Source organism: Opisthocomus hoazin, chromosome 27 (assembly GCF_030867145.1).
Source record: "Opisthocomus hoazin isolate bOpiHoa1 chromosome 27, bOpiHoa1.hap1, whole genome shotgun sequence".
Lineage (NCBI taxonomy): Eukaryota > Metazoa > Chordata > Aves > Opisthocomiformes > Opisthocomidae > Opisthocomus > Opisthocomus hoazin.
Window position 1 is genome coordinate 142,041 of NC_134440.1, and position 23,230 is coordinate 165,270.

Consider the following 23,230-nt stretch of genomic DNA (forward strand, 5'->3'; position numbering starts at 1 on the left):
CTAGACGATGTTTAAGGTCCCTTCCACCCCAAACCACTCAGATTCTACGATTCTGTGATTCTACGATCTCCCCTGGCCCCCAGCACCCGCTGCCGGTGCAGGGATGCCTTGATCTGCCCCAGATCAGCTTTTTAATCCCCCAAAAACTTGCTGGCCCCAGCACCCATGTTCACCTCGCACATCCATCCCCAGGGCGAGGGGGCACCCATCAGCCCGCTCGCTTTGCTTCTGAAAACTCAACCCTTCCAACACCCCTGAGCGCTCCCTAGGGTGTCCGATGGGAAGAGAGGATCCCAGAAGGACGGGAGCCAGGGTGTGTTGGCAGTGCTGCCCCAGACGGGCGGCGGGAGCCGACCCGAGGCGGGGGACACCAAGGGACTCCCAAGGGGACGGGGGGCTCAGACACAATGCTGCCATTGAGGGGCCCGCGCCGTGGGTCCCAGCCCTTCCTGCCCAGACACAATAGGGGCGGCCCCGCACGCCACTTGTGCACATTGTGCGGTGGCGGTTCCCCCCCCCCGGCCCCTCCTTTCTGTCCCCCATCGGATAATGGATCCGCTTTGTGTGCTTGGCTGGACAAGGACTTTGCGGCGGAGAAAGAGCCGGTGTTTGTCTGTCAGAAGAGATCGGCCAAGAAAGGGATGGGGAGGAGCAGTGGCTGGAGCAGGGCAGCGTCCCTCGCCGCAGCATTGGCCTTGCACGGCCGTGCTGGGGCAAAAAGTCCGTGCTGGGGACGGGGGGACGTGCAGCCCGGTGACCGCGGTGCTGCCGGACCTGTCGCTCAGCCCCATCCCTGGTTCTGGTGAACATCCAGGACCATCCCACCAAACGCCAGCTCCCCTCCCCGAGCCCAACACAAATCCGCGGTGGCAGAGGGTCTGGGTCCCCCTGCCCAGCTCCGGCCCCCCCAGACCCTCCGGGTCCCCCCGCAGCCGCCTTTCTGGGGATGGGATCAGCAAAACCTACAGGAGATTAATTCTCCGGCCGCTTCGCTCTTGCTCTACCGGCTTGTGGGAAGGCGGACAGGATAATCCCTGGCTTCAGGGTAGCCAGAGCCGCAAAAAGCAGGATTAAGAAGAACCGGGCTTTAATTTTGGCAGCCCTGCACAGGTCCCTTTTCCTGCAGTATCCCCAATTCCAGCACTTTGGACAATTAAGGGGAGCTCTGCAGCCCAGCTGCTCCAGGAGGGAAAGCCAGCCCTGGACTCTCTGGCTGGGAAAACTGCCGGGTTTCAGCCCAGCCAAGCAGCCAGTGCTGCACGCGCAGGTACACCCGTGTGCCCACCGGTACACGCCGACACCACACGTGTGCCACGTGGCCCCGCACGCTCTGCGAGAGCAAGCGCAGAGCCCCTCTGGGCAGTAAACCCTGCACAAAGCGGGGCTGAGAATCGGGATTGTTTCCTGGTAAAGCAATCTGGGAAACTGCTCACATTTATCCTGTGGGCTGGGGCAGGTTTTTAGGTGCTGAAATTCTGGATTTTGAAATCAGGTCCCTGCAAATGCCGATATTTAATGAAAACATGGAATTTTGTTTCCCAAAATTTTAGCCTGATCATTGATTTCTCGATGTGCTATTGGGTCTGTGCTCACTGCCAGGCTCTCGGGGACATCTGCCAGCCCAGACCCTTCCCAAGGGGGCCAAAGCGGGGACGTGACTTCAGGAAAAAACCAAACCCCATTGTACCAGCAGTGGGTTCATCCCACCCGGGCTCCATCAGCACCGTGGCGTTGCCAGCCCAGGCTCAGCATCCTGGCACTCCCACCCCCACCTGTTTTTAGGTGACAACAACCGTGGTGCTGGCGGTGGCATCTCAGCAGCCCATCTCCCTTCCCCAGTATATTTTGCTGCTGGTGTCTGGGGTCCAGGTGCCCACATAGGGTGAGCAACTCCAGCAGCATCACCCCAAAGGACCACAAACCCATGTCCTGGGTGCTGTGGGGCTGAGCTGGGCTCCTCGGGGAACACGGCTGGGCCGAGGGGATGATTAGGGTGGCCTGCTGAGTAATTATCTCATTGGGCAGTAATACCCTTTCAGCGGGAGCGGGGTGGGGAAGTATTGTTCGGGCTTAGGGATTACATCAACCCGGCTGGAGCAGACAATGTGCTCCCCCTGGGAAGAAGCAGCTCAGCCCCAGGGGGAGAGGAGGGAGGCAGGGGCTGAAGCTGTCTCAATTAGCGAATGTCCCAATGAGGAAGAGGGTGGTGGGGGCTCTGGTGAGGAGTTTAGCGGGGAAGGAAAGCATCCTTAACCCTTTGTGCTCCTCCTGCCAGGCGACTCGGTCCTTCGCCTCTGCAGGGATAAGGAGATGCCAGGAGGGCTGGATGCGTCCCCTCCTCCCCGAGATGCCGGGGAAAGCAAAGCACAGCCAGTTTTCTCCTTTTTCTGCCTTGTTTTTTCCTTTTTGACATACCAGTGCCAGCCCCTTCCAGCCTCCCCGCACACCAGCAGCACATCGGCCACTTCGTCCTTGTCTTGGGGATGGGCAGCAAATGAGGACAGTGGCCTTGGCCACCGGAGGGGCCAGCCAGGTGGCCAGCAGTGCACGTCCCCATACCCAACCCCAAAAATCAGTGCCGAGGAGGGGGGGAATGACAACCCCACGCACCTCCACCCAGCGACCCGCAGCATTCGGCGCACGGCGGGTCCTTGGCGTCGCCCTGAAACGCCGGCTCCGGCCCCACGCCCACCCAGCACGGCCGCCCTGCTCTGGCTGCCGTGGGGCTGGGGTTAGTTTTGGCTGGGTTCATGGTAAATCAGGCGTGAGGCCGGCGGGCCGGCGGCAGCCACCACGCCAGGTTACTGGCGGAGCAAGGGGCCGGCTCCACCTGGCCCTCGCCATCCGCGGGGCGATTAAACACGGGGCTCCCAGCTGCCATACATTTTTAAATAAATGAATAATACATAGTGGGTTGATAAATAAATAACGGCCATACATTTGAACTTAGCCTCTGAGAAAATCCTTTTAGTTCAAAAGGACCGGGGCGCTTGGAAAGGGGAGCCCATGCATTTTGAATGGGCTGCCATCAAGTGTCAGGGCTTGGCAAGGGAGACGAGGGGGGAGGGATAAAACCGGCTCCGACACAAGCTGGGGGGACAGGGACCACGGTCCTTGGGCACCGCCAAGGGCGGCTTTGATGGGAGCTGGCAGCGATGACATTCAGGGCTGCGGATGCCGCGGTGCTGGGCACCGAGAGCCCGGTGTGCCCCGAATCCCTGGGAAGGAGGAGGATGAGGATGGAGGGTGCCATGGCAGGAGGCGAAGGGCAGCCCCCGAGAAAGGTGAGCGGCACATGAAAGGTCCGGTCCCGCTAACCCCGACTGTGCCAAGGAGGAGCCCCTGTTTAGCAGAGCAAAGGCAGCGTTTACTTAGCAGTGGCCCAATAAAGAGGTGGGTGGCCCTGGAAGGCGGCCCAGACAAATACAAGGGGATTAGACAAGTGAGAGGTGTGAGCCGAGGGGCGAAGGGGAGGAGGATGCTCAGGGAAAGCCGTTAGCGGGGCCATAATGAAGGGCCCTGGATGAGGAGGGGGCAGCGAGGCAGAGGAGGGTGGGAGCTGGGTGGGGGGAACCGTGCAGTCACATTTTGGGGGGGGGGAAATCCAGAGATACCCCATGTCAGAGGAGCTGGGGTGGGGCTGGGATCGGTGCTGAGGCTGCCCCAAGGCTCTGCACGGGGCGGCTGATGGCACACGCCTGCCCTAACATGCGTCCCTGCCACGCACACATGTGTTCTGGCCATGCACAGCCATGACATGTGTGTGCCAGCCATGCACAGCCATGCACACACGTGTCCCAGTCACGCACACACATGTCCTAGCCATGCACAGCCATGCACACACGTGTCCCAGCCACGCACACACGCGTCCCAGGACAGGGTCCTGCCGGGACTCGCTCCCTCACCCTTTGCAAAGCCCGAGAGCTGCAAAGGCAACTTTAATTCTTTGTGCAAACTGCTCCCGCTCGCTTGCATCGCTAAGTGGGTATTGATTTATTAGGCTGTAATTTAAGGCAGAACGTTTTAAAATGAACTCACACACCAAGCCCAGGCATGAGAATAAACAAGACCTGATTTATTTGCTGCCTGTTTCTCAGCAGATGCCTGGCTGGGCCGGCGGGGCCCTGGGCGAGGGGGGACGGGGAGCTACCGCGGCCAGAGCCTGGCATGGGAAGACCAGGAGGGGATCCCCCCCCCTCTGCCTCTGTATCTCCAACCCCCTATGAAGGCTGCAGAGCAGCCCCACACGCACGCATCCTGCCCCCCCCCAGCAGCCCCAGGCAACAACCCCCAGACCCCCCTGATGCTGGGGTGCCTGGGACGGGGACGGTGACAGCGAGGGCAGGGGCAGAGCTGCCCGGACCCAGGCTCACTGCCCCGTGGGACAGCAGAGCCCGGCTGGCACCGGGACAGGCAGGAGGGCTTGGTCCTGCCATCGCCCGTGTCCCGCACCAGTCACTGCTGGGGCATCACACCGGGTTGTGGAGTCTCCTTCTCTGGAGATATTCAAGACCCGCCTGGACAAGGTCCTCTACAGCCTGCTGTAGGTGACCCTGCTTCGGCAGGGGGTTGGACTGGGTGACCCACAGAGGTCCCTTCCAACCCTGACCATTCTGTGATTCTGTGACCGCTGAGACCACACTGGGACTGGCAAGACCCCACCGGAGCCACTGGCGTCACTCCCTGTCCGGGCTCTGGAAGCCGCAGGCTGAAGCGCTTGGACCAACCCTTTAACATGGCCCCACCAGCAAAGCACCACAACTTCATCCTCCTGACAAACCGCCAGCCCTCCGCCGGCATCAATCAGCCACGCTCCCATGAACGCACAGAGACAGGGTTGGAGGGGGGGGGGGGTGTCATTCCACCCCTCCCCAAGCTCAGCATCCCCGCCATCCGCCTCCACCAGCTGAGTCCTGGGTGTCAAACCCCTGCCAGGTCCCATCTGCGGGACCCGGCCGTCGCCGCGCATTCCTGCGAGCCAGCCCCGGCGCGGCAGCTGCCGGACAGAACCCATCGCCGCCGCCGTCGCGCAGGCACCTCATGTTGACCTTGCCGGTCAGGTGTTGGGGAGGAGGAGAGGGGGGAATAAAATATAAAAAAACCCACCCCCTCGGTGCTGCCAGCCGTCGCCGGGGCACGGGGAGGGTTTAATGCAGCGGGGACCATAATGGGGCCGGCTGGGGGAGCGAGGGCGAGGAGAAATTAGTGTCAGTGTGTGTGTGCCTTAAACAAACCTGCGCCGGGGTGACGTGAATGAGGGCACAGCCTGTGTATATATTAGTGATGGGATCTGACCTTGCTGGGAGGGCTCCTTCCCTCGCTCCGCTCCTCTGGGCGTGGGAAAAAGGCCTGGGCTCTTTTCACAGCTGTTCTCGCTGCTGCACTGAGCTAATGGAGGGGCTGCCCGGCTCCCTCCTCCCCCCCGCCGCCTTTTCAGTCCTTCAGCAAAAAACCCCCCTTTCACAGTCCCTTAAAAACACACCTCATTGTTCGCGCCCGTCTTGCATTGAAATGCCGCTCGCACCCCGTCTCCCGGAGCAGCCGGCCCCGACTCCGGCTCGGCTGCGCGTGCACACACGTGTGCAAGCCCCGGCATGTGGGGCAGCGTGCGGGGGGTGCCCAGCCGTGGGCTGATGCGTTGCAGCTGGCGCGGGGTTTCATCCCCAAAGCTCGCTCTGAAAGGGGTGGCTGGCGGAGGAGGGGGGGGACAGAAACGTGGAGCCGGGGTTAAAGCCCCCAGCCCGGACCCCTCTGTCTCTCCCTTTTACCCGCAGGCTTCGATTTTGATGTAAGAAATGAGCCAAAAGGTACCAGCGCCCTTCCCTGATTTGCAAACGTGGAGGCTCGGCGAGCAGAGGGGACACGTGGCCGGTGGCCGTACCCCTGTCCGCGACCCACCCATGGGGACCCCAAACCCCCCGGCAGCAGCCTGGTCTCCCCCATGGCCTCGGCTGTGCCCGGGTTTCACAACCAGCGCTTGATGCTCCGGGAGCAAACTCGGCGTTAAATCCCCGCCTGGCACACGAGGGATGGGATTCCCGGGGATGGGGCGGCTCGGTCACCTCACACCTTCCCTTCCCCTAACGCAGAGCCCATGGGTTGCCCAAAAATCCTCTCCAAGCTCGGTGGAAATCCAAGATTTATAGAAAACAATAAACAGCCACGCAAGGTTCAGCCCTCGCCTGGTTTCCCGGGGAATTAGGGCAGAGAAAGTCTGGGCTCAGCCTCCCAGGGAGCCTCAGGGACGGCAGAGCCGGGGGTCCCACTCACTGCGCAGCTGCCGTGGGGGGGGGGCTGCTCCTCGAAGCCGGGGGCAGCAGCACGGGCGCAGCCCCCCCCCCCCCCCCAACCCCACCATCTTCCCTTGTTTGCCAGGGCCCAGCCCCAGCACAGCACCGGCATCGTGCTTTTCATTAAAAATAAATAAATACATTTCTGGTGGCGGCAGAGGAAGGCATGAAAACATCATCCCCAAAGGCTCGAAAACCAGGAGGCAAAGGCAGCCAAACCCACAGTCGTTATTTTTGAAGCACTGGGATTTTTTTAAGCTAATTTCCCGCTGTCCTCGGGGCGGGGGTTGGGGGACATCACCCGCTGGTGTCCGCAGCTGATCGGACAGACGGACAGGACAGCATCCTCAGGGCCCGCTCGTGCCTCCCCGCGTGCTTTTCCCGCTGACCTTTCCCCGCTGCTCTGATAGATACTTTCTGACAAAAGCGGGGACTTCGCACACCTTCCGTCCTTGCTCTGTGCCCGACGCGGGGACATCGCCACTAGCAAGTCCCTGTCACCGGCTATTAGGGGGACGAGGTCTCCGCCGCCACCGCGCTCTTTCCGCATGAGCACCATCGCCGGTGCCAGGCAGGGGGGACCCCCTGGCCCCCCGGTACGTAGCGCATGCACCCCGCGTTTCGCCGTTTATAAATGCAAATCTGTTTAACGGCCGCGCACGGGTTTGTTGTCGGCGAGGATGAGCCCCAGCTCTTGGGACTCAACGTACGTACGTGACGATGCACGTGCGTGCCTGACCTACATTCGGGGCCGCGGTGCTTTCCCCCGGGTGGGCGATGCCCACGCGTGCCCACAGCGAGGGAGCTCGGCCAGCCCTTGCCCACCAAAGCTCCGTCCGACCCCGAGGGGCTTTCCCTGCGTGCGGGGAAGGGGAAAGGCTGCGGCGAACGCTGCGCGGTTACAGAATCACAGAATCCCAGCATGGTGGGGGTTGGCAGGGACCTCTGTGGGTCACCCAGCCCAACCCCCTGCCCAAGCAGCGTCACCTACAGTAGGCTGTAGAGGACCTTGTCCAGGCGGGGCTGGAATATCTCCAGAGAAGGAGACTCCACAGCCTCCCTGGGCAGCCTGGGCCAGGGCTCCGGCACCCTCAGAGGGAAGAAGTTCTTCCTCGGGTTCAGCTGGAGCTTCCTCTGCTTCAGTTTGTGCCTGTTGCCCCTTGTCCTGTCGCTGGGCACCACTGAACAGAGTCTGGCCCCATCCTCCTGACCCCCACCCTGCAGATATTTAAAGGCATTTCTAAGGTCCCCTCTCAGCCTTCTCTTCTCCAGGTTGAACAAGCCCAGCTCCCTCAGCCTCTCCTCGTAGGAGAGATGCTCCAGTCCCCTCCTCATCCTCGTAGCCCTGCGCTGGCTGGAGCATCCTGACGAACCGCTCGCCGAGGAGCCCAGGCGAAGGGTTTGGCTCGGGCAGGAGCGACAAACGCAGCCACCGAGGTCACGTCCTCGGCACCCTGAGCATCGCCGACACGCAGCGGGGTCCCCCCGCATCCCACACCTGCACCCTACCCCGGTCCCCGTGCCCTGGCGAGCACCCGCCCAGCTCCTCTTGCTTTCAAATATTGCCATTTTCCCGGCTGGTTTTGACTTCTCCACCCAGCGCAGCCACGGAGTTTCCATAGAAACATGAAGATATTAAAATGTAAATAATAATTTCTCCATTAAAAAAAAAGAGAGAGAGAGAAAGCAAGGCTGCAGCTCATCGCTTGGGGCTGGGAACAGACCCAAACGTCCTGTGCACCCAGCCCCACACGTGGGGTCTCATCTCCCCCCTCCAGGGCTGGGTCCCATGGGTGGGGGTCCCACATACCGCCCTGACTGGGAGCACCGCACCCCTCCGGCACCGAAGGAGGGCTGAGCTCTCCCACACCGCTCCCTCCACCGCCGGCACCTGATTTATCCGGGTCGGAGACTTCAGCCTGACATCTATAAAAATGAGCAGCTAAAGAGCCGGCCGGGCCATCCTCTGCCAGCTTTGGGTAAATAAACGGGAGCTTCACCGCCGCAGTGACACGTACCTGATGGGAAGGAATTGTTATTTACTGTTGCCTGTTCAATGGTTATTTTTAAATGGCCTAAAGTTAAACACATCAGTGTTTTTCATTTTCTCCTGCTTGGGGATATGTTTTTGTCCAGGGCTCTTAGCCTTGCTGTCTATTTAAGTGATACTTTTTATCATAAATGACTTTTTTTTCCCCCTCTCTGCTATCAAGTTGGAAAATCACCAGCTTGCAGTGGGAGAAGGGAGCGGCACCGGGGCCGGGGGGGTGGCATTGGGACCCCCTCGCCCAGGAACAGGGCGGTTTGGGTGTAACGGCCGAGGCTGGGGGCTGCGACCTTCGGGCACAAGTGCGTGATGCCAGCGGCCAGGACAGCTGCGAACGCGGCTCCCGCCACCCCTTCCGATTAAAACCTGAGCATCGCGCTGCCAGCGGTGAGAGGCAAGCTTGGGCGGGGTTATTTTTAGGGCTCCGGCAGGCGAGGTGCCGGCCCCGCCATTTCACGTTTCTCAGCTGAGCTTTGCAGTCGTGGGGTGGAGGTGGAGCTGCCTCCCGGGCTCCTCTCAGCACCCCAAACCCCGGCACCCCCCCAGATCCCTCCGTCCCAGCCCCTGCGCCAGCCACGGCACAAAGGGCTCCTTCCGTCCCCCCACCGAGCCCAGGGCTGGATCCTGCCCGCCCGAGCTGGCACAGCCGGCACAGGGCAGCGGCACCAGCCCGGCACCCCGACAGCCAAGCTAGCCATGAGCTCTCTGTTCCCACCCCCACGGCTGGCACGGGGTTTTGGGGATCGCCCCATTGCCCCCAGCTCGCCCTGCTGTGCCAGCACCGGGATGCTCAGCCGGGTTCCTCTCCCGGTGCCAGGGACCAGGACCAGAGACGTCCGGGGCCGGCCGGGCTCAGCCCCGACGCACCGGCAGCACGCCAAGGCTGGCAGTCACCCCCCTGCCCCAAAGTAGCCGGACCGAGCGCCCTGGCAGCGCCCGGGATTATCCTCGGCGTAACATCCCCCGGGAACAAGATTGCAGCTTAGGGCCTAATGGAAAAGAGGAAAGAGATGGGATTAAAAGGAAAATAATGACTATTTTTTTAGTGAGGCCGGGGAAATGAGACGGGGATTAGCGTCCCCTCTACCAGCAACCCCCAATCCTGCTGGGCAGTCCCCGAAACATCTGGGGCGGCCGGAGACGCCCACGATCAGCATCGCTCCCGAGGGTGACATCGGGGCTGGTGGCATCAAGCCCGGAGGGGCGAGCCCAGCTGTCCCAAGCACGAGGCCGAATTGCTGGGGCCGGATCCAGCCCCCCCAGCACCCGCCACATCCCTCTGCCACCACCTCTGCCTGCACCTGGACGGCACAAAACGAAGGCGATTTTGCAAATATTTGCCAGCGCGGTGATTTTCCTCTCCCTGCAGATTTGCTGGGAGAAATTATAAAATATTCTGCAAGGAATAAAACACTGAAAATTAAAACTTCGCTTGCAAAGGCACAAGCCCGAGAATAAACCTGAAAGGCTCCTTTCTCTCGCCTCCGGTTGCACACACCGCAAGGCGCAATTGGCTGCTTCCCTGTAATAGATTCAGTTGCTATGATACCAAGTTTGCTTTTAACGAACCCCAGAAAATTAATGGCATTCAGCAGATAAGTCCTTAAAGTGGAACCTATTTTAAGAAATTCTTGCTGAATGGTTTACATGTAGTCAGGAGGGAGGAGACGGTTTCCCGAGCGCAGCAGAGCCTGCGCCGGTTCCCGCTGTGCTCCCGGCCGGGATGTTGGGGTGCATGGTGGCACCATTTGGGGTACTCTTCAGCTTGGGACTGCGAGTGGCGAGGGCAGGGTTGCTGCCCAGCATCAGCTCCCCGCGCTGCGCACCGTGCATCCCTCCCGCTGCTGCACGGCTGCCGCTTCGCTTCCTCCCGGCTGTCCCCACGCGGCCTCGCCGCTGCCGAAACGCTTCTCCCACCCGCCAGCGGCTTCCTCTGCCGACGCTACGGAGGCGCGGGCAGGTCAGGGTGGGCAGCCCCTGCCCAAACCCTGCCCAAACCCATACACAAAGCTACAGGATTCGCGGCTGGTCCAGATCTTGGAGACCCTGAGATGGTCGAAGGGATGGCATGGAAACCCTGCTCCGACAAAAACCTGCCGTCCCTTGGAGGAGCTCAGAGCGAACAAGCAAGGAGCCAGGGAAGGTTTTCCCCTTCCATCCAGCCCCGCAAGCGGAGCACAGAGGGGCATCGGCTATCGGACGGGGCACATTTCCCCGGGGACCCGCGTCTCCACCAAGCAGACGAACTGGTGCCGCCGGACGCCGCGGCAGCCCCGCGTTTTGCTGCAGCAAAAGCTCTCGCCCAGCTCGGCGCTGCCACGGCTGAAGAACCCGCGCTCCTCCCTGTCCCCAGGCCGCAGGTGGGGTGGCCCCATGGGGACCATCTCCTCTTTATCCCACAACATATTATGGGGTGTACGGGGGCTGTGTCTACTTTATTCTACATCCTATATAGGGCCCACTTCGTTCCCACCCAGAAAAAGGCCCAAATTGGGTGAGCCCAGAGTGTTTGAGCAGGCTGGGGGTGCAGGATCAGTGCCAGGGATCACAGAGATCCGGGACAAGGAACCTGCTCCCCCCACCTGAACACAGCAAGACCTGTGGAGAGGGAGGAAGGTGCCCCCCTGCCTCTCACACCCCAAATTCCTCCTCTGCTGCCGACTCCAGCAACACCGGGTGAAGGAGCAGGCACAACCCTGCGCAGAAGCCAGGGTGTGCAGGGCAGGGAGAGGCTGACGGAGCAAGAGATTGAGACACTGAGCTTTCAGTATCTGGAGCTGATGCTCTTCCCTTTCTCATTTCTCAGCACCAACCCAGCCAGGGAACTGATGCATCGAAGAATTGAGCAGTGTGGCGGGGGTGGATGAGTCCCGGTGCCACCATCCCGCTCAGGGTGCTGAGCCCCTCGCACTGTGCCTGCACCCCATGGGAGAGCGGCTGGTGGTCCGGCACGGGCAGGGCCTGATCCTGCAGTGGTTTAAGCACCTGGGTCCATCTGCGGAGCCTCCCGGCTGACCACCACCACCCGCTCCAAGCTGCGTCCCGAAACACGCGCCTGAACACACTGCTCCCCGCTTCCCTGAGCTCCCAGGAATTACTGGGGAGCGCTCAGCCTTCAGGGTCCCCACTCACAGCCTCTCCCCTCTCCCAGCATCAGCGTTCTGGGCTGGATCCTCTGCCTGCGCGGCCCCTGGGCAGCCGGGGCTCAGCCCCCCATCCCTTGCACCGCCAGTCTCCCCGGGCGCCGCGGGGACCGAGAGGAGCCGGAGGAAGCGGGAGGGAAGGAGAGAGCTGGCTGCACACAACACCCCGATCCACCGGCAGCGAAGCAGGAGTCCGGGGGGGGACCGGGAGAGACCGGGGAGGGGGAGGCTGAGACCGGAGGAGCATAGGCACCCTCGGAGTGATGCTCCCAAATCCCCCTCTCCGAAGAACAAAGCTGCAGTCTCTCTGCAGATGCCGAATAACCGACGAGCGACGATGATTTATTTCTCTTCCCCAGTAGACGAAGTAGCCTCGGAAACGGGTTTGCGCTAAATTACAATTTGCATGCGGTAATATATTTAAGCAACTTTCCTTCTACTTCGTTATAAACAGGGTTTCTCGAGGGGTTATTTCTGAGCTGGCCCCATTTAATTTATCTCCGGCACACCCGGCGCAAGCAAGCTTAATTGTCGACGTGGAAATTAAAACCACAGTGGAAAAAAAAAAAATAAAATAAATAAAATGAAGGTACTGGTTTGTAGGTAGCCCAAGGAACCCCAGGTTGGAATCCAAATAATCACCCAGGCGTAGGCACTCGCTCTGGGCCTCCATAAAAATGATGGAAGAGAAAACCCCACCGATATTTCCACTCCACAGCCGCGCCTGGCTTTCAGCCGCTCTCCCCCTTGCCAAGGTGCTGGGGCCAGTGCCCTGGGGAGGCCGGTGGCCACCGAGCCCCTCTCCTGCCGGGAGGGCAGGGCTCTTCCCCCGGAGAACAGCGAGCGGGTTTTTACATTCGGTTCTCTAGCTTTATGATATCACATACACTCATACAGCTAGATAACCAAAGAGAAAAACCCACCCATGTCTTTACAAAACGGGCCTTGACCGTGCCGCGCGCCCTGGGGTTGTCGTGCCCCGACGTCGGAGCCCCCCGGGACAGCCGCCATCTGCGTCCCCTCGCCGCCAAAACTGAAGAAACCCCCTCGGTTTCGGTAGGAGAGCGGGAATCTGCCCCGGCACCTTGGGATGCGACGCACAACGCCGGCGCTCCCCAAAACCCACCCGAACGCTGTGACCCGATGTCCGCACCCCAAAGGGGACCCGCGCCCTAAAGCGGGCTCAGCCCCACGCAGCCCCCCGTGGCCTGGGAGCCACGGCAGGGCAGAATGCTCCCTCAGGATCCCTCCCCACCGCCCACGGCCCAGGGACCTGCCTCCTTTCCAGCCCCAAATTCATCCCCAGACCCACCCCGGAGCCCGCTCCCACTTTATAATTGCTGGAAATTACTGGCACGGATCTGCTGAGTCATGAGAGCGGTTGGGGAAGGGACGGGCCCAGCCGAAAAGGGCCCCCCCGGGGGTTTCCACCGCGCCCCGGCTCTGCTCTGCTCTCCTCTTCCTCCTCTTCCTCCCGTACCCGCTCCCTGCAGCCGGGCCCGCATCCCCGGGACAGACCCCGCGTATCCTGGGGCTCCGGGCCGCGAATCCCTTTGCCCACGGGGACCCCGAACCCCAGGTGGGTCGCGGCGCGGGGTGCACCCGGGGGCTCCGGCCATGCGGCTGCTCGGAGGGGAGCTCGGCAGAGCGGTTGTCCCCGGCTCAGTGGAGGACGGGGGGGACGGGGGGAAGACGGGATGGGTCCTGGGGAAGGGTCCCGGGGAGGGAAGGGTCCCGGGGGAGGGGTACCTGCTCACCCCGCTGGGTCCGGTGGCTGCCGCGGTCGCCGTCGGCTCCGGTCGCCGCATCCTTCCAGGCTGGCGGGGTGGGGCGGGAAGGCTCGACCCGGGCCGGAGGCTGGATCCCCTCGCCCGGTGCCGGTGCGGGTCCCGCTCCCGCTGCCCCGGTGCCTGCGGGACCTGCCTCTAAAGTTGAGGCAGAGCCGGCGGCAGAGGGCTGGCGGGAGGGCGGGGGAGGGCGGGGGGAGGGACGGGCGGCCGGCGGGGACAAAGCCCGAGCGGCGGGGCCTGGGACAGCCCGGGCGTGGGGCCGGGGCAGGGGTCACACCCCCCCCCCCCCCCCCATCTCGGGGGGGGGAGCGCCATTCGCCACAGCCGCCGCGGTCCCCGGGGGCTGGCCCGTCTGCTCGCCCCGGGCCCCCCCGCCCCAGACCCAGCCTCCCGCAGCAGCCAGGCCCGCCCCGTCGGGGAGGCGGCGGTGCCCCGGGGGGTAACCCCGCTCGAGCAGGGCTGTGGCGGAGCCGCACTACCCCCCCCGGCAAAGCCTGGGGTTAAACCCGACGTGCCGAGCGGGGAAGCGGCGGGGGCGACCGGACCCTCCCGTCGATGCCGCGCTCACAGGCCCCGCTGGCAAAGGGGAATCGCGGCTCCTCAGGAGTAAAACCAGGCTCGACTCCTCCGCCCCGTCCCGGGCGGTAACAGGGGTCCCCCCGACGGGTCCGACATCGGCTCTGCCCCCCTGACCGGGGAGGGACCCCCCCCGGGCCCGGGACAAAGCGGGGGCCGCGGCTCGGAGGGGCGGCGGGGCAGAGCCCGGGCGAGGGGCCGAGGTCCCGGCTCCACGTCCCCCCCGTGCGGCCGCCAGGGGCCGGTCCCGGCCGGGTCCCGCCCCGGTGCAGGGGACCCCGCTCCGCTCTCCCGGGGACGGCGGGGCAGCCCCGGCCAGTGGCGGGGGGGCAGCGGCCTTTCCCCGGCACCCCCGGCCGCCTCACGCAGGGAGACCACCGGCGGGGCGCAGCTGCGACTCCCGTGGTGCTCGCACCCACCCAGGGGTGCCCCGGCCGGGGGCACGGTGCCCCCCCCACCCCACCCCCCCCGGTGCACACCCCGGAGCGCTCACACCCCTGCACGCACACCGACGGTCACGCTCGTCCCGACGCAGGCGCGGCCCCGCACACCCCCCGGTGCACACCCACGCACACACCCACGCGGGACACCCTGGCCTTCTCCGTGGCCCCCCCTCCCCCAGCCTTACCCCCCCGGCCCGGAGGGCTCCCGGGGCCGCCTCGTCGCCCCTCGCTCCGGGGGTGAACCGGCGGAAAACGGAACCCAACGGCCCCGGGCAGCCCCGGGCGGGCTCCGCTTCCAGCGGGGACCGGGAGCGGCGGGGCCCGTGCTGCTCTCACAGCGTGCGGGTGTTTCGGGGAGGAGGCACGGAGCCGTCCCGACCCCCCCTCCCCACACCCACGCTTCTACAGCTAAAATCTACCCGACCTCCGTGCTCGGAGGGGCCCGGAGCGGAGCGCGGCGGCTCCTGCGGAGATGCCAACCCGCAAACACCGGAGGGATTCCCCGGGAGCAGCGGGGCTTTGTGCCCCGCACCGAGAACCGCGCCCCCCGGCATGGCGGAAGCCCTGGGCGGGAGCCCCGTCGGCGGGCGCGGAGGGGGGGGGGGGGGGTGTCGCTCCCGCCCGCACCGGGCCCGGCCCCGCCGCTCTCCGTGGTGCTGAACCGCCGCAGCGCACCGGGGCCGGCCGGGATCGCGTCTCCTCCGCCCTCCTCCCTCCGAGCCGCCACTAATTAATTATTAAGACCTCTATTAATTATTATCGTTATCATTCCTGCCTTTCCCGCCGCTCCGGTGCACCGCAAACCGTTCCGAGCGGGAAGGCGGTACCGGCGAGGCAGCCGGTTGCCGCGTTAACGGATCGTCCACTCGCAAGCCGCCCGGTGCCTGCCGCCCGCACTCCCCTCCTCGGGTCCGCACCAAATCCCTCTCCCGCCCGGCCCCGGCGCGGTCGGCCCCGCTGCCGTCCGCACCGCCCGGGGCACCGCCGGTCCCGGCCCCGTTCCGCCGCCCCGGTGGGTTCCGCGGACACGCGTGGGGCTGCCGCCCTTCTCGTTTCGGGGATGCCGAACCGCTCCTTCCCCGGGCGGGCCCGGCCGCCGTACTTCGCCGAAGGGTAAAATAACCCCGACAACGACCGCGGCCCCGAAGCTCCGCCGAGGGAACGAACGGGACCGGCGGGACTTCGCCGCCGCCCCGGGAGCACCCCCGGGCCCGGGCCCGGCTCGGGGAAGGGTCGCTTCGGGCACCGGCGGGGCCCCGGGCGCAGCATCGGCTCCGGCCCCGCTCCCCTGCCGCTCGCGGGCCCGGTAACGGCAGTGCAGGGCCCGGGCGGGCCGCAGCGGCCCGGTTCGCCCACGCCTGTCGCCAGTCCCCGCTCTCCACGGCTCCCCGCGCCCGAGGGGTCGCGGGGGGTGGGAGTGGGGGGCTCGGCAGCTCCGAACCAGGAAGGGTGGCCGCCCCACGCGTGTCCGCGGCGGCGGATCCAAGGGGGCCCGCCCGGCCCGTTCCTCCCCGGCACTTACCGGGTCGTCGCCCGCCGGTACCCCGCTCCCCGGCGGCTGCGGGGACTGGCCCCGGCGCCCCTCGTCCCCCGTTATTCCCCCTCTCCCACACCCCCGCGTGAATCAAATACCTTCACTACAGCAGCCATGTTGGGCTCCGGTGCGAGCACGGCGCTCGCCGCAGGAGCCGCGGCCGCCACGGCGGGAGGCAGAGCGGGCGGGCTCGGCTCCGGGCGGCGCGAGGACCCCCACATCCCACCCGAGAACCGGAGCCCGGGCAGCGGGGGGAGCCGCCGGCCCCCCTCCTCCCACGGCACCGAGGGATGCCGCGGTGAGCCGCTCCCCGCCAGCCCGGCAACTTCCCACCGTTATCGGTAACGCCGCCAACTGCTGGTCCCGCACCTGCCCCGCATCCCTCCGGTAAAACAGGTCGCATCCCGGGGCTGCCTTTGGAAAAGAGGAGGGGGAGGGGCACGGTTACCTCCGCCTGGCCCGGTGTGCCGATCCCCCGTGGAGCCGCTCGGCCGAGCCCACCTGGGGAGGGAAATAGAAAGAAGAGGCGTCAGGAGGAGCCGCCGCCATCGCTCCAACTTGGAGCAACTTTCCCGGCGAGGCTGGCAGCGCGGGAGGGGGTGTGGGCGGCGTTGGAGCCCCTGCCCGGTCACCCGGGACCAGTCCCACCGGCGGGCAGGGAGGGGGATACCCCAAAATCCGTCCCTTCCACCCGTGGAGCGGGGACACCCACCCGGAGCCCCGGCCCTGCCCGGGAGGGGCCAAGACGGGACACGGCCTCTGCTGCCGGGGAAATACAGGAGACCCCTCGGAGGGGCAGCCCCACACCCTCTGTCTGTCTGTCTGCCTTTACCGGGCGGCCCAGCTCCCCCGCGCCGCGGGCACCGGAGCATCGCACCGGGCACCGGAGCCTCTCGCCCGCCCGGCCCGGAGCCCCTCGAAAGCCGATTTTTCAGCTGTGTTATTTTTTGTTTCTTTATTTTTTCCCCCTCCCACCGAGAATTTTTTTTTTCCCCCTTTTTCTTTTCCCGCCCCATTCCCCCCCCCCTCCCCCCCCCCCCCCCAGTTTGATCCCAGCGCTGTCGCTGGGAATTCTTTGCATTTAAAACGCAACGACTCGTTCCCCCGCGCATCGCTTCGCAGCTCGGGTCAAGCAGCACCGCCAGCGGGGGGGACCGATCCGGGGAAAAGCGGTCCCCAAACCCCCCGGCAAAATCCACCCGAATTCCTGCCTGGCTGGAAATATCGATGCGGCCGAAAACGAAAGAATTAACAGATTTTACTGATTTTTCTTTCTGCAGCCGCTGTCACCCAAAGGTGTTCTGGCAACAAAGAGCGGGAGAGGATTTGACACCCGTATTTTGGCCCGTTCCCGTGCAGAAATCTTCCCCCAAAGCCCCGAAATCTTTGCAGAGATTGATCTCTAAAAAAAACAACCATCCCCTGCCTTGCGAAGCGCTTCGAAAGAAAACCTGGGTTTCTATTTGTTCCCCGCCGTCGCTGCTAAGCCCGTCGGGGGTCACACACGCGGCACCCGCCGAAACTAACGGCGAAGAGGGGGGACTGGGAATCCAACCACCGCCTCCCCGGTAAAAACTGGGGGGCAAACGGTTTCCCCCCCGCGCACGGAGGAAATTTCCCCGCTCGGGAAACAACGGTGTGGAAATCCCGGCCGTGCCCGCTGGCTCCGGCACGGCAAACAACGCCCGTTACTTTTTTAGGGGGGGAGAAAAAACAATAAAACAAGATAATTTTTTTTTAATTTCTCCAGAAATGGCGAATTCGTCCCCGGCCTTTTGCATGGCGAAGAATTTTTCTTTTTTCCCTGCTGTGTTTTTTCTTTGCGGCCGGGATACAGCCCGGCACCGACACGGGGCTGCGAAGGAGCGGTGGGGGGGACGCCCACAAAACCCACCTCCCCAGCCCCAGCAACCCCCAAATCCCCGCATCCCTATTCCCCTATTTTTTTCCCCCCAAACCTCCCCCACCAAATAGCTCCACACCCCAAACTCGGCTCCGGCAGCCCCTTACCTCGGGCGCCGGGCAGGGCAGGGCGGGCGGTCCGACCGGCCCGGGGCTCTAAACCCCGGGGGTGGCTTTTGTGAGTTTGGCGGAGTTTTCCCGGGCTGTCCCTTTTGTGTCCCATTGCCATCTAGAGGCCTTGATTAATTAATTTCACACGGCGGAGCTCGGGAGAGAAAATTTTCCACAAAAAAAAAACAAGTGGCCGAGGAGATGTGAAACCCCAAAGAAAAGGAGTCAACATCAAGTTCAACAGCATGCGGGGGGAAAAGGCCGATTTCCATCACAATCGAGTCTGAGCGGGGGCCGGGCGGGGGGGGGCCGGGTGTGGGGAGGGGGGGGGGGGCGGCGGCCCCCGCGCCCCCCTCCGCGCGTTCCCAGGCTCGGAACAATCGCGCTCTGTTTGCCTCGCACTTGCCGGCGTTTGGGGCACGGAGGCTGCCTTGGGATAACAGGGATAATGAGGGGGGGGGGCTGGGGGGGGGGTTGGGGGGAGTGATGGAGGGTTGGGAGATGCGGGGCGGGGGGGGAGCGGAGGAGCGAGCACCCGGGGACTGGCCGATACCGACCTGTTGAGCCCCGGTCGGGAGCACTCGGTGGAGTTGGCGGAGGGAGTCGGGATGGGCGAGAGGGGAACGGCGGGGGCTCGGCAGGGCGGGGGGGTCCCCAAAGCCGGGAGGGGACGGAGCCGGCCCCGGGGGGGGGGGGGGGTAGAAGCACTGGGGGGGACACACGACACACTGACTTTTCCCCAAGTTTTGTGACACAGACCCCCCCCCCCCCAAAGCGTTTTCCCACAGCCCCGGGGGAACGGGGGGTCCCTGCCCCGGGGAGCGGGTGGTGCCTGCCCCGGGGGGAGGGTGGGGGGGGGGCGGGGGCGGGGGGGCCCGGGGGTGGCCGAGGCGGTGGTGGACGTGTCCTGCAACCCAAGCAGCTCGGCCTCCGCCGGGCATTGTCCCCACGGAGCCGTGGCCATTGTTCCCGGCGCTGCGGGAAGCCGGAGGGAGGGCAGCTTTCCACGCCTCGGCCCCCCCCCCCCAACCCCCCCCCACACCCCAACACTCACACCGGGCGGCCGGACCCGCAGCCCCTAATCCGGGTATGGGGAGGGGGGGAGGTAAAGGCAAAAAAAACCCACCCCGTCCATCCCTCCCCCCCCCAAAAAAAAAGGTCCGGGTGGGGGAGTCGTGGGGTCCCCCCTCGCAGACTTCCTCCAAGTTGGGAGGAGCGGGGGGGGGGGGAGCGGGGCGGCTGCCAGTGCCCGCACAGCGCGGCCCCTCCGGCGGCAGCTCCTCGCATCTCCCCGCATCTCCCCCGGCCCGGGGAGTTCAGTGCGGGGCAGGGAGAGGGGAAAAACAGCGACAAAAAGAAAAATAAAAAGGGGGGGGGAGTTGGGGGGGGGGGGGCTGTTAATTACCTCCCTCCGCACATCTGCATCCGTTAATGACTTAGCGACAGCGGGAGCCGCCGGGACAGCGGCAGCCTCCGGGGCGGGGGGGCCGCGGAGCCCGGTGCCATCCAGCCGAGGCGAGGTGGCGGGGGGGGGGGGGGGCTGCAGGAGCAGCTGGAAGAGGAGCCCCCCACCCCCCCGCCGCCATCACGTCGCCTTTTACGTGGGTTAAACAGATAACGTCTGCCCGGGGCTTCAACGCCGGGACCCCCCCCACCGGCCCGGGCAGCCCCGACCCGAGGCCGCCGGGCCCTCGGGGAGGGGGGGGGGGCCGGATTCTTCCCCAACATCCATTTTCTCCCTTTTGGAAATGGAGATGGGAGAGAGGAGGGAAAAATGCCTTTTTTTTTTTTTTTTTAACCCCCCCCCCGCCTTGCTTTCTCCATATTTTACTACGTAAGGCATGACGTCCTCGACGTCAGGAGCGGGAGTAGCCCTGCGCTGGGGAATGCACCGGGCTGGGGGGGGGGGGGGGGGGGGGGGGGGGGGGGGGGGGGGGGGGGGGGGGTGGGGGGCAGATGGGGGCGGCTCTGGCAGCAGAACCTAAAAATAACAGGGATTTGATGATTTAAAAAATAAAATTAAAAAAAAAAAAAAAAGATCCCGGTGACCCCGCGGACGCGGCCCGCACGGGCAGCAGGGGGAGGGCCGGAGCTGGATCCCCCCCCCAACACCCCGGGGGGGACCGGGGGACCCTCAGGGCTCGGGGCACCCGACGGGGCTCGGGGCTGGACCCGGAGAGGGAGGTGGGGGGGATCCTCCCTCCCTCCCCCCCCCGGCTGGGGCAGGGTCACCCCCCGGCCAGTGGAGGGTTATTCCTTAAAAATACAGCAGAAATCGGCCCATTTTTAACTAAAACAAAATTTCCCTTCGCTGGACACGGCCGTTGACACCTCCAAGCTCCGAAGGGGACGGGAACCGAGCCCCCCCCGCACCGGCGCACCGGGATTTTCTGAGCGCGTTAAAACCCGGTGGCTGCAAAGGCGGCTCCGCGCAGCGCCCGGTGGGGGGGGGGGGTTGCGCCCCAAATCCGGCCCCGGGAGGGTGATGGGGGGGACGGACAGACGGACACAACCCCCCACAGACACCGAGCCCCCGGAGCGGTCGGGGTGCGCGTCCCCCCACCGCGGAGCCGGGACCGGGCAGGGTCCAGCCCCGGGGCCCCCCCCGCCCCGCCCCAGCCGTGCCCCCCCCCCGTACGGGCAGCCCCCGGCCCCGCTCTCTCCCCTGCTGAGCTCCGCTGATGCATTTTCCCCTCAACGAATATTCTCCCGGCGGGGTTGGGGGGGCTCCGGGGTGCCCTGCCCGCTGCCCGTCCCGTCCAACCGGGGCTTGCCGGGGGCCCGGCGGGCCCCCCCGGCACCGGAGCAGCAAGATGTCAAGCCTTGGGGTCGGGCACCCCCATATCGTACGTACCACGGGCCTCGGAATAACCCTCCGCGGCGGCGGGTTGCGATCCCCGCCCCCGGTGGGACCCCCGAGCTGCCCGGCCCCGCCGTCGGGGCCTCCCCCGGCAAAGGGCCCTCAGAGCCGGGCCCGGCTCCTCCGGTCCCGCGGTACCGGTACTCCCCCACGCCCCCAGACGGCGGGAGTTTGGGATGGGGGTGGGGGGGCGGCGTATTTTGGCTCTCTGAGAAGGTTTTGATCAAAAATTCATCCCGAGGCGCGCGGCGCAGCGCATGAATATTTCAGGGTTTTTACGAAACAACAAAGTGGGGTGTTTGCGGGGGGTGAGGGGGGGCTGCAGCCCCCCGCGGTGCTCGACTCGGCGCTGCTTCGCTGCGCCCGCAGCCCGGGGCTCGTTCCCGCACCGTTATCAGGCGTGAAACGGCACCGGGTAACGCGGAGCCGGGGACCGGGCGGCCCGGCCCGTCGGGGACACGCAGCGCCCAGCCCCGGGGCCACCGCGACAGCCCGGACCGCCCCCCCCGGCCCTGCCCGCCCTTCCGAGGCTGCTCCCCGGTCACGCGTGGCCGTGGAGTCCCGAGGGGCCGCACCTCCCCCGGCCCCCCGCAGCCCAGGATGGGCCCGGCGCTGTCCCGGGCGGGGTCCAGAGCCGCCTGGGTGAGGGAAGCTGGGGGTCCCCGTCCCCACTCGGGACACCCCCCTGGGTTCCGCGACCCCGAGGAATAGGGACCACCAGCCCACACCCCTCCGGGCTGGGGTCCGACGACGAGAGGCTGCTCCCCCCAGCTCTGGGGGGGGGGTGGACGGTCCCCCCAAAACCAACCTGTCCACATTGTCCTTGGCAAGGGAGCGCCGTAAGCTCTGCAGCCCCCCCAAATCAGGGAGCAGAGCCCCGACAGCACCTGTGTACACCCCCCACCCCCCCCCCCGGCAGAGGTACCGGCATCGGGTGGGAGACAAAGCCCCACCAGCTCCACAGCCCCAACGCCACAGCCCAGCGCCCTCCCGGAGCAGCGCAGCCCCCCGCCATGCTGGGCCTGCAGGTAACTGGGCTTTACTGGGGCAGCTCCCTGGCCAGCTGGGAAGGGGATGTGGAGCCACAGAGGTGGGGAGATGGCCCAGAGCCCCCCATCACAGACCAGGACCCCGCAGGATAGATGGGTGGGGAACACAGAGCGAACGTGGGTGCTCTGTCTCTTCCCAGCATCATCTCGAGCACCGTACCCCCCAACAAAGCTGGGGGTCTCTGGGTTCCACCTTTGGGTCCAGCACCATGGGGCATCCCACCTTCTCCGCCATGCTGGGGCGACGCATGGCAGGTAGGCAGGGGCCTGAGGGGCCTCCCTGCAAGACCAAAGCGGGGCTGGGGGTATGCCAGGGTACCCCCCACCCTGGTTTAGGACCTGTCGCGATGGAGCGTTACTGGACCTGCAGGCAGCCAGGGGGGATGCGCAGCTCCGGTGGGCTCCCGGGTCTCCCGCCGCTGCCCTGGGGTCCCGCCGGTCGCTCCCGTGTCCCCGCGGTGGGATTTGGGGACCGTCCCCCGCAGCCCCGGCCCCTCCCCGGGGCTCACCTCGCCCTGACATATCCTTGAGCTCCTTCCATGCCAGCGGGTTGCTATAGCAAATCTAAATCTTACAAACAAAACGAGGAGAAAAGCCTTATTAGCATATATTCAAATGAGCCATGCAATAATGCAAACCATAAATCATGCAGCCGTTGCTATTCAATCAGTGTCTCTCACCCCAGCCCCCACACTTTCCCCGGGGTGTCTCGCCTCCTCTCTCCATGCAGAAGCCCCCTCCCAGCCCCAAGGGTGGCCCAGGAGGGGACCCGCCAGCCAGGGGGGGGACCTGGGCCGAGGCCGGAGCCAGCCTGGGGGCTGCCAGGGCTCCCCCAGCCCCTCATCCCGGCTGGTATTTGTGTCACTCGCTGGGCTCCATTAAACGGGACAAACTCTTCCCAGGATTAATCTCCCGCCCATGTTCTAATCTCAGGGCTCGGCCACCCGTAATCCCCCCACCGTGGGAAGGGGTCTGGCTCAGCGCTGGTGAGCGGCTGGTGCAGAGGGGCCCCCACCCCTGCCTGATCCCCACCTGTGGGTGCTGGGGGGATCTCCCCCCAAACCAGAGGACAATGGACACTGCCAAACCCTGGTCCCCCCCCCTCCTTGCTCACCTTGCAGCAGCATGACGATGGCAATGGCCGTGACCATGGCCGTACCCAGCACACTGCAGGCCCCAGGGGATGCTCCCCCACCCCAAGGAGCAGCAGAACCCCCAGCCCCCTCCCAGCTCTGAGCTTTAAGAGATGCAGCTCAGCTGGGCCGGTCCCACCCCCCCACTTAACCCCCCACTTAACCCCCCACTTGCCCCCACCGATGCCGATCTTAAGGGCGCAGAAGGGTTTTCTTTTCCTCCTCCTGCCCTCTCCCAGTGCCAGGCTGCGGCGCTGAGACCTTGTGAGCGGCTTTTTGGGGTCTTGCAGGGAGCCGAGGGGGTGGCAGCAGCCCGGCTGGGTCCCAGGGAGCTGGGGGTGACCTGGCTGTC

The 23,230-nt window shown here is 65.1% G+C and overlaps 1 protein-coding gene across 1 annotated transcript in view; it reads right to left on the bottom strand.

The window, feature by feature from the left end:
* LOC142364442 (uncharacterized) overlaps nucleotides 1–19,679 on the bottom strand; it is a 33,591-nt gene extending 13,912 nt beyond the window's left edge. Inside the window, exons 1-5 of the mRNA XM_075443926.1 lie at nucleotides 19,668–19,679; nucleotides 19,492–19,575; nucleotides 18,394–18,543; nucleotides 17,834–17,954; nucleotides 16,272–16,324 (exon numbers count right to left, since the gene is read on the bottom strand). Of these exons, the coding sequence (XP_075300041.1) occupies nucleotides 16,272–16,324; nucleotides 17,834–17,954; nucleotides 18,394–18,543; nucleotides 19,492–19,575; nucleotides 19,668–19,679 (420 nt within the window). The remainder of the gene's footprint in view (nucleotides 1–16,271; nucleotides 16,325–17,833; nucleotides 17,955–18,393; nucleotides 18,544–19,491; nucleotides 19,576–19,667) is intronic.
* Between the last annotated feature and the right edge of the window lie 3,551 nt (nucleotides 19,680–23,230).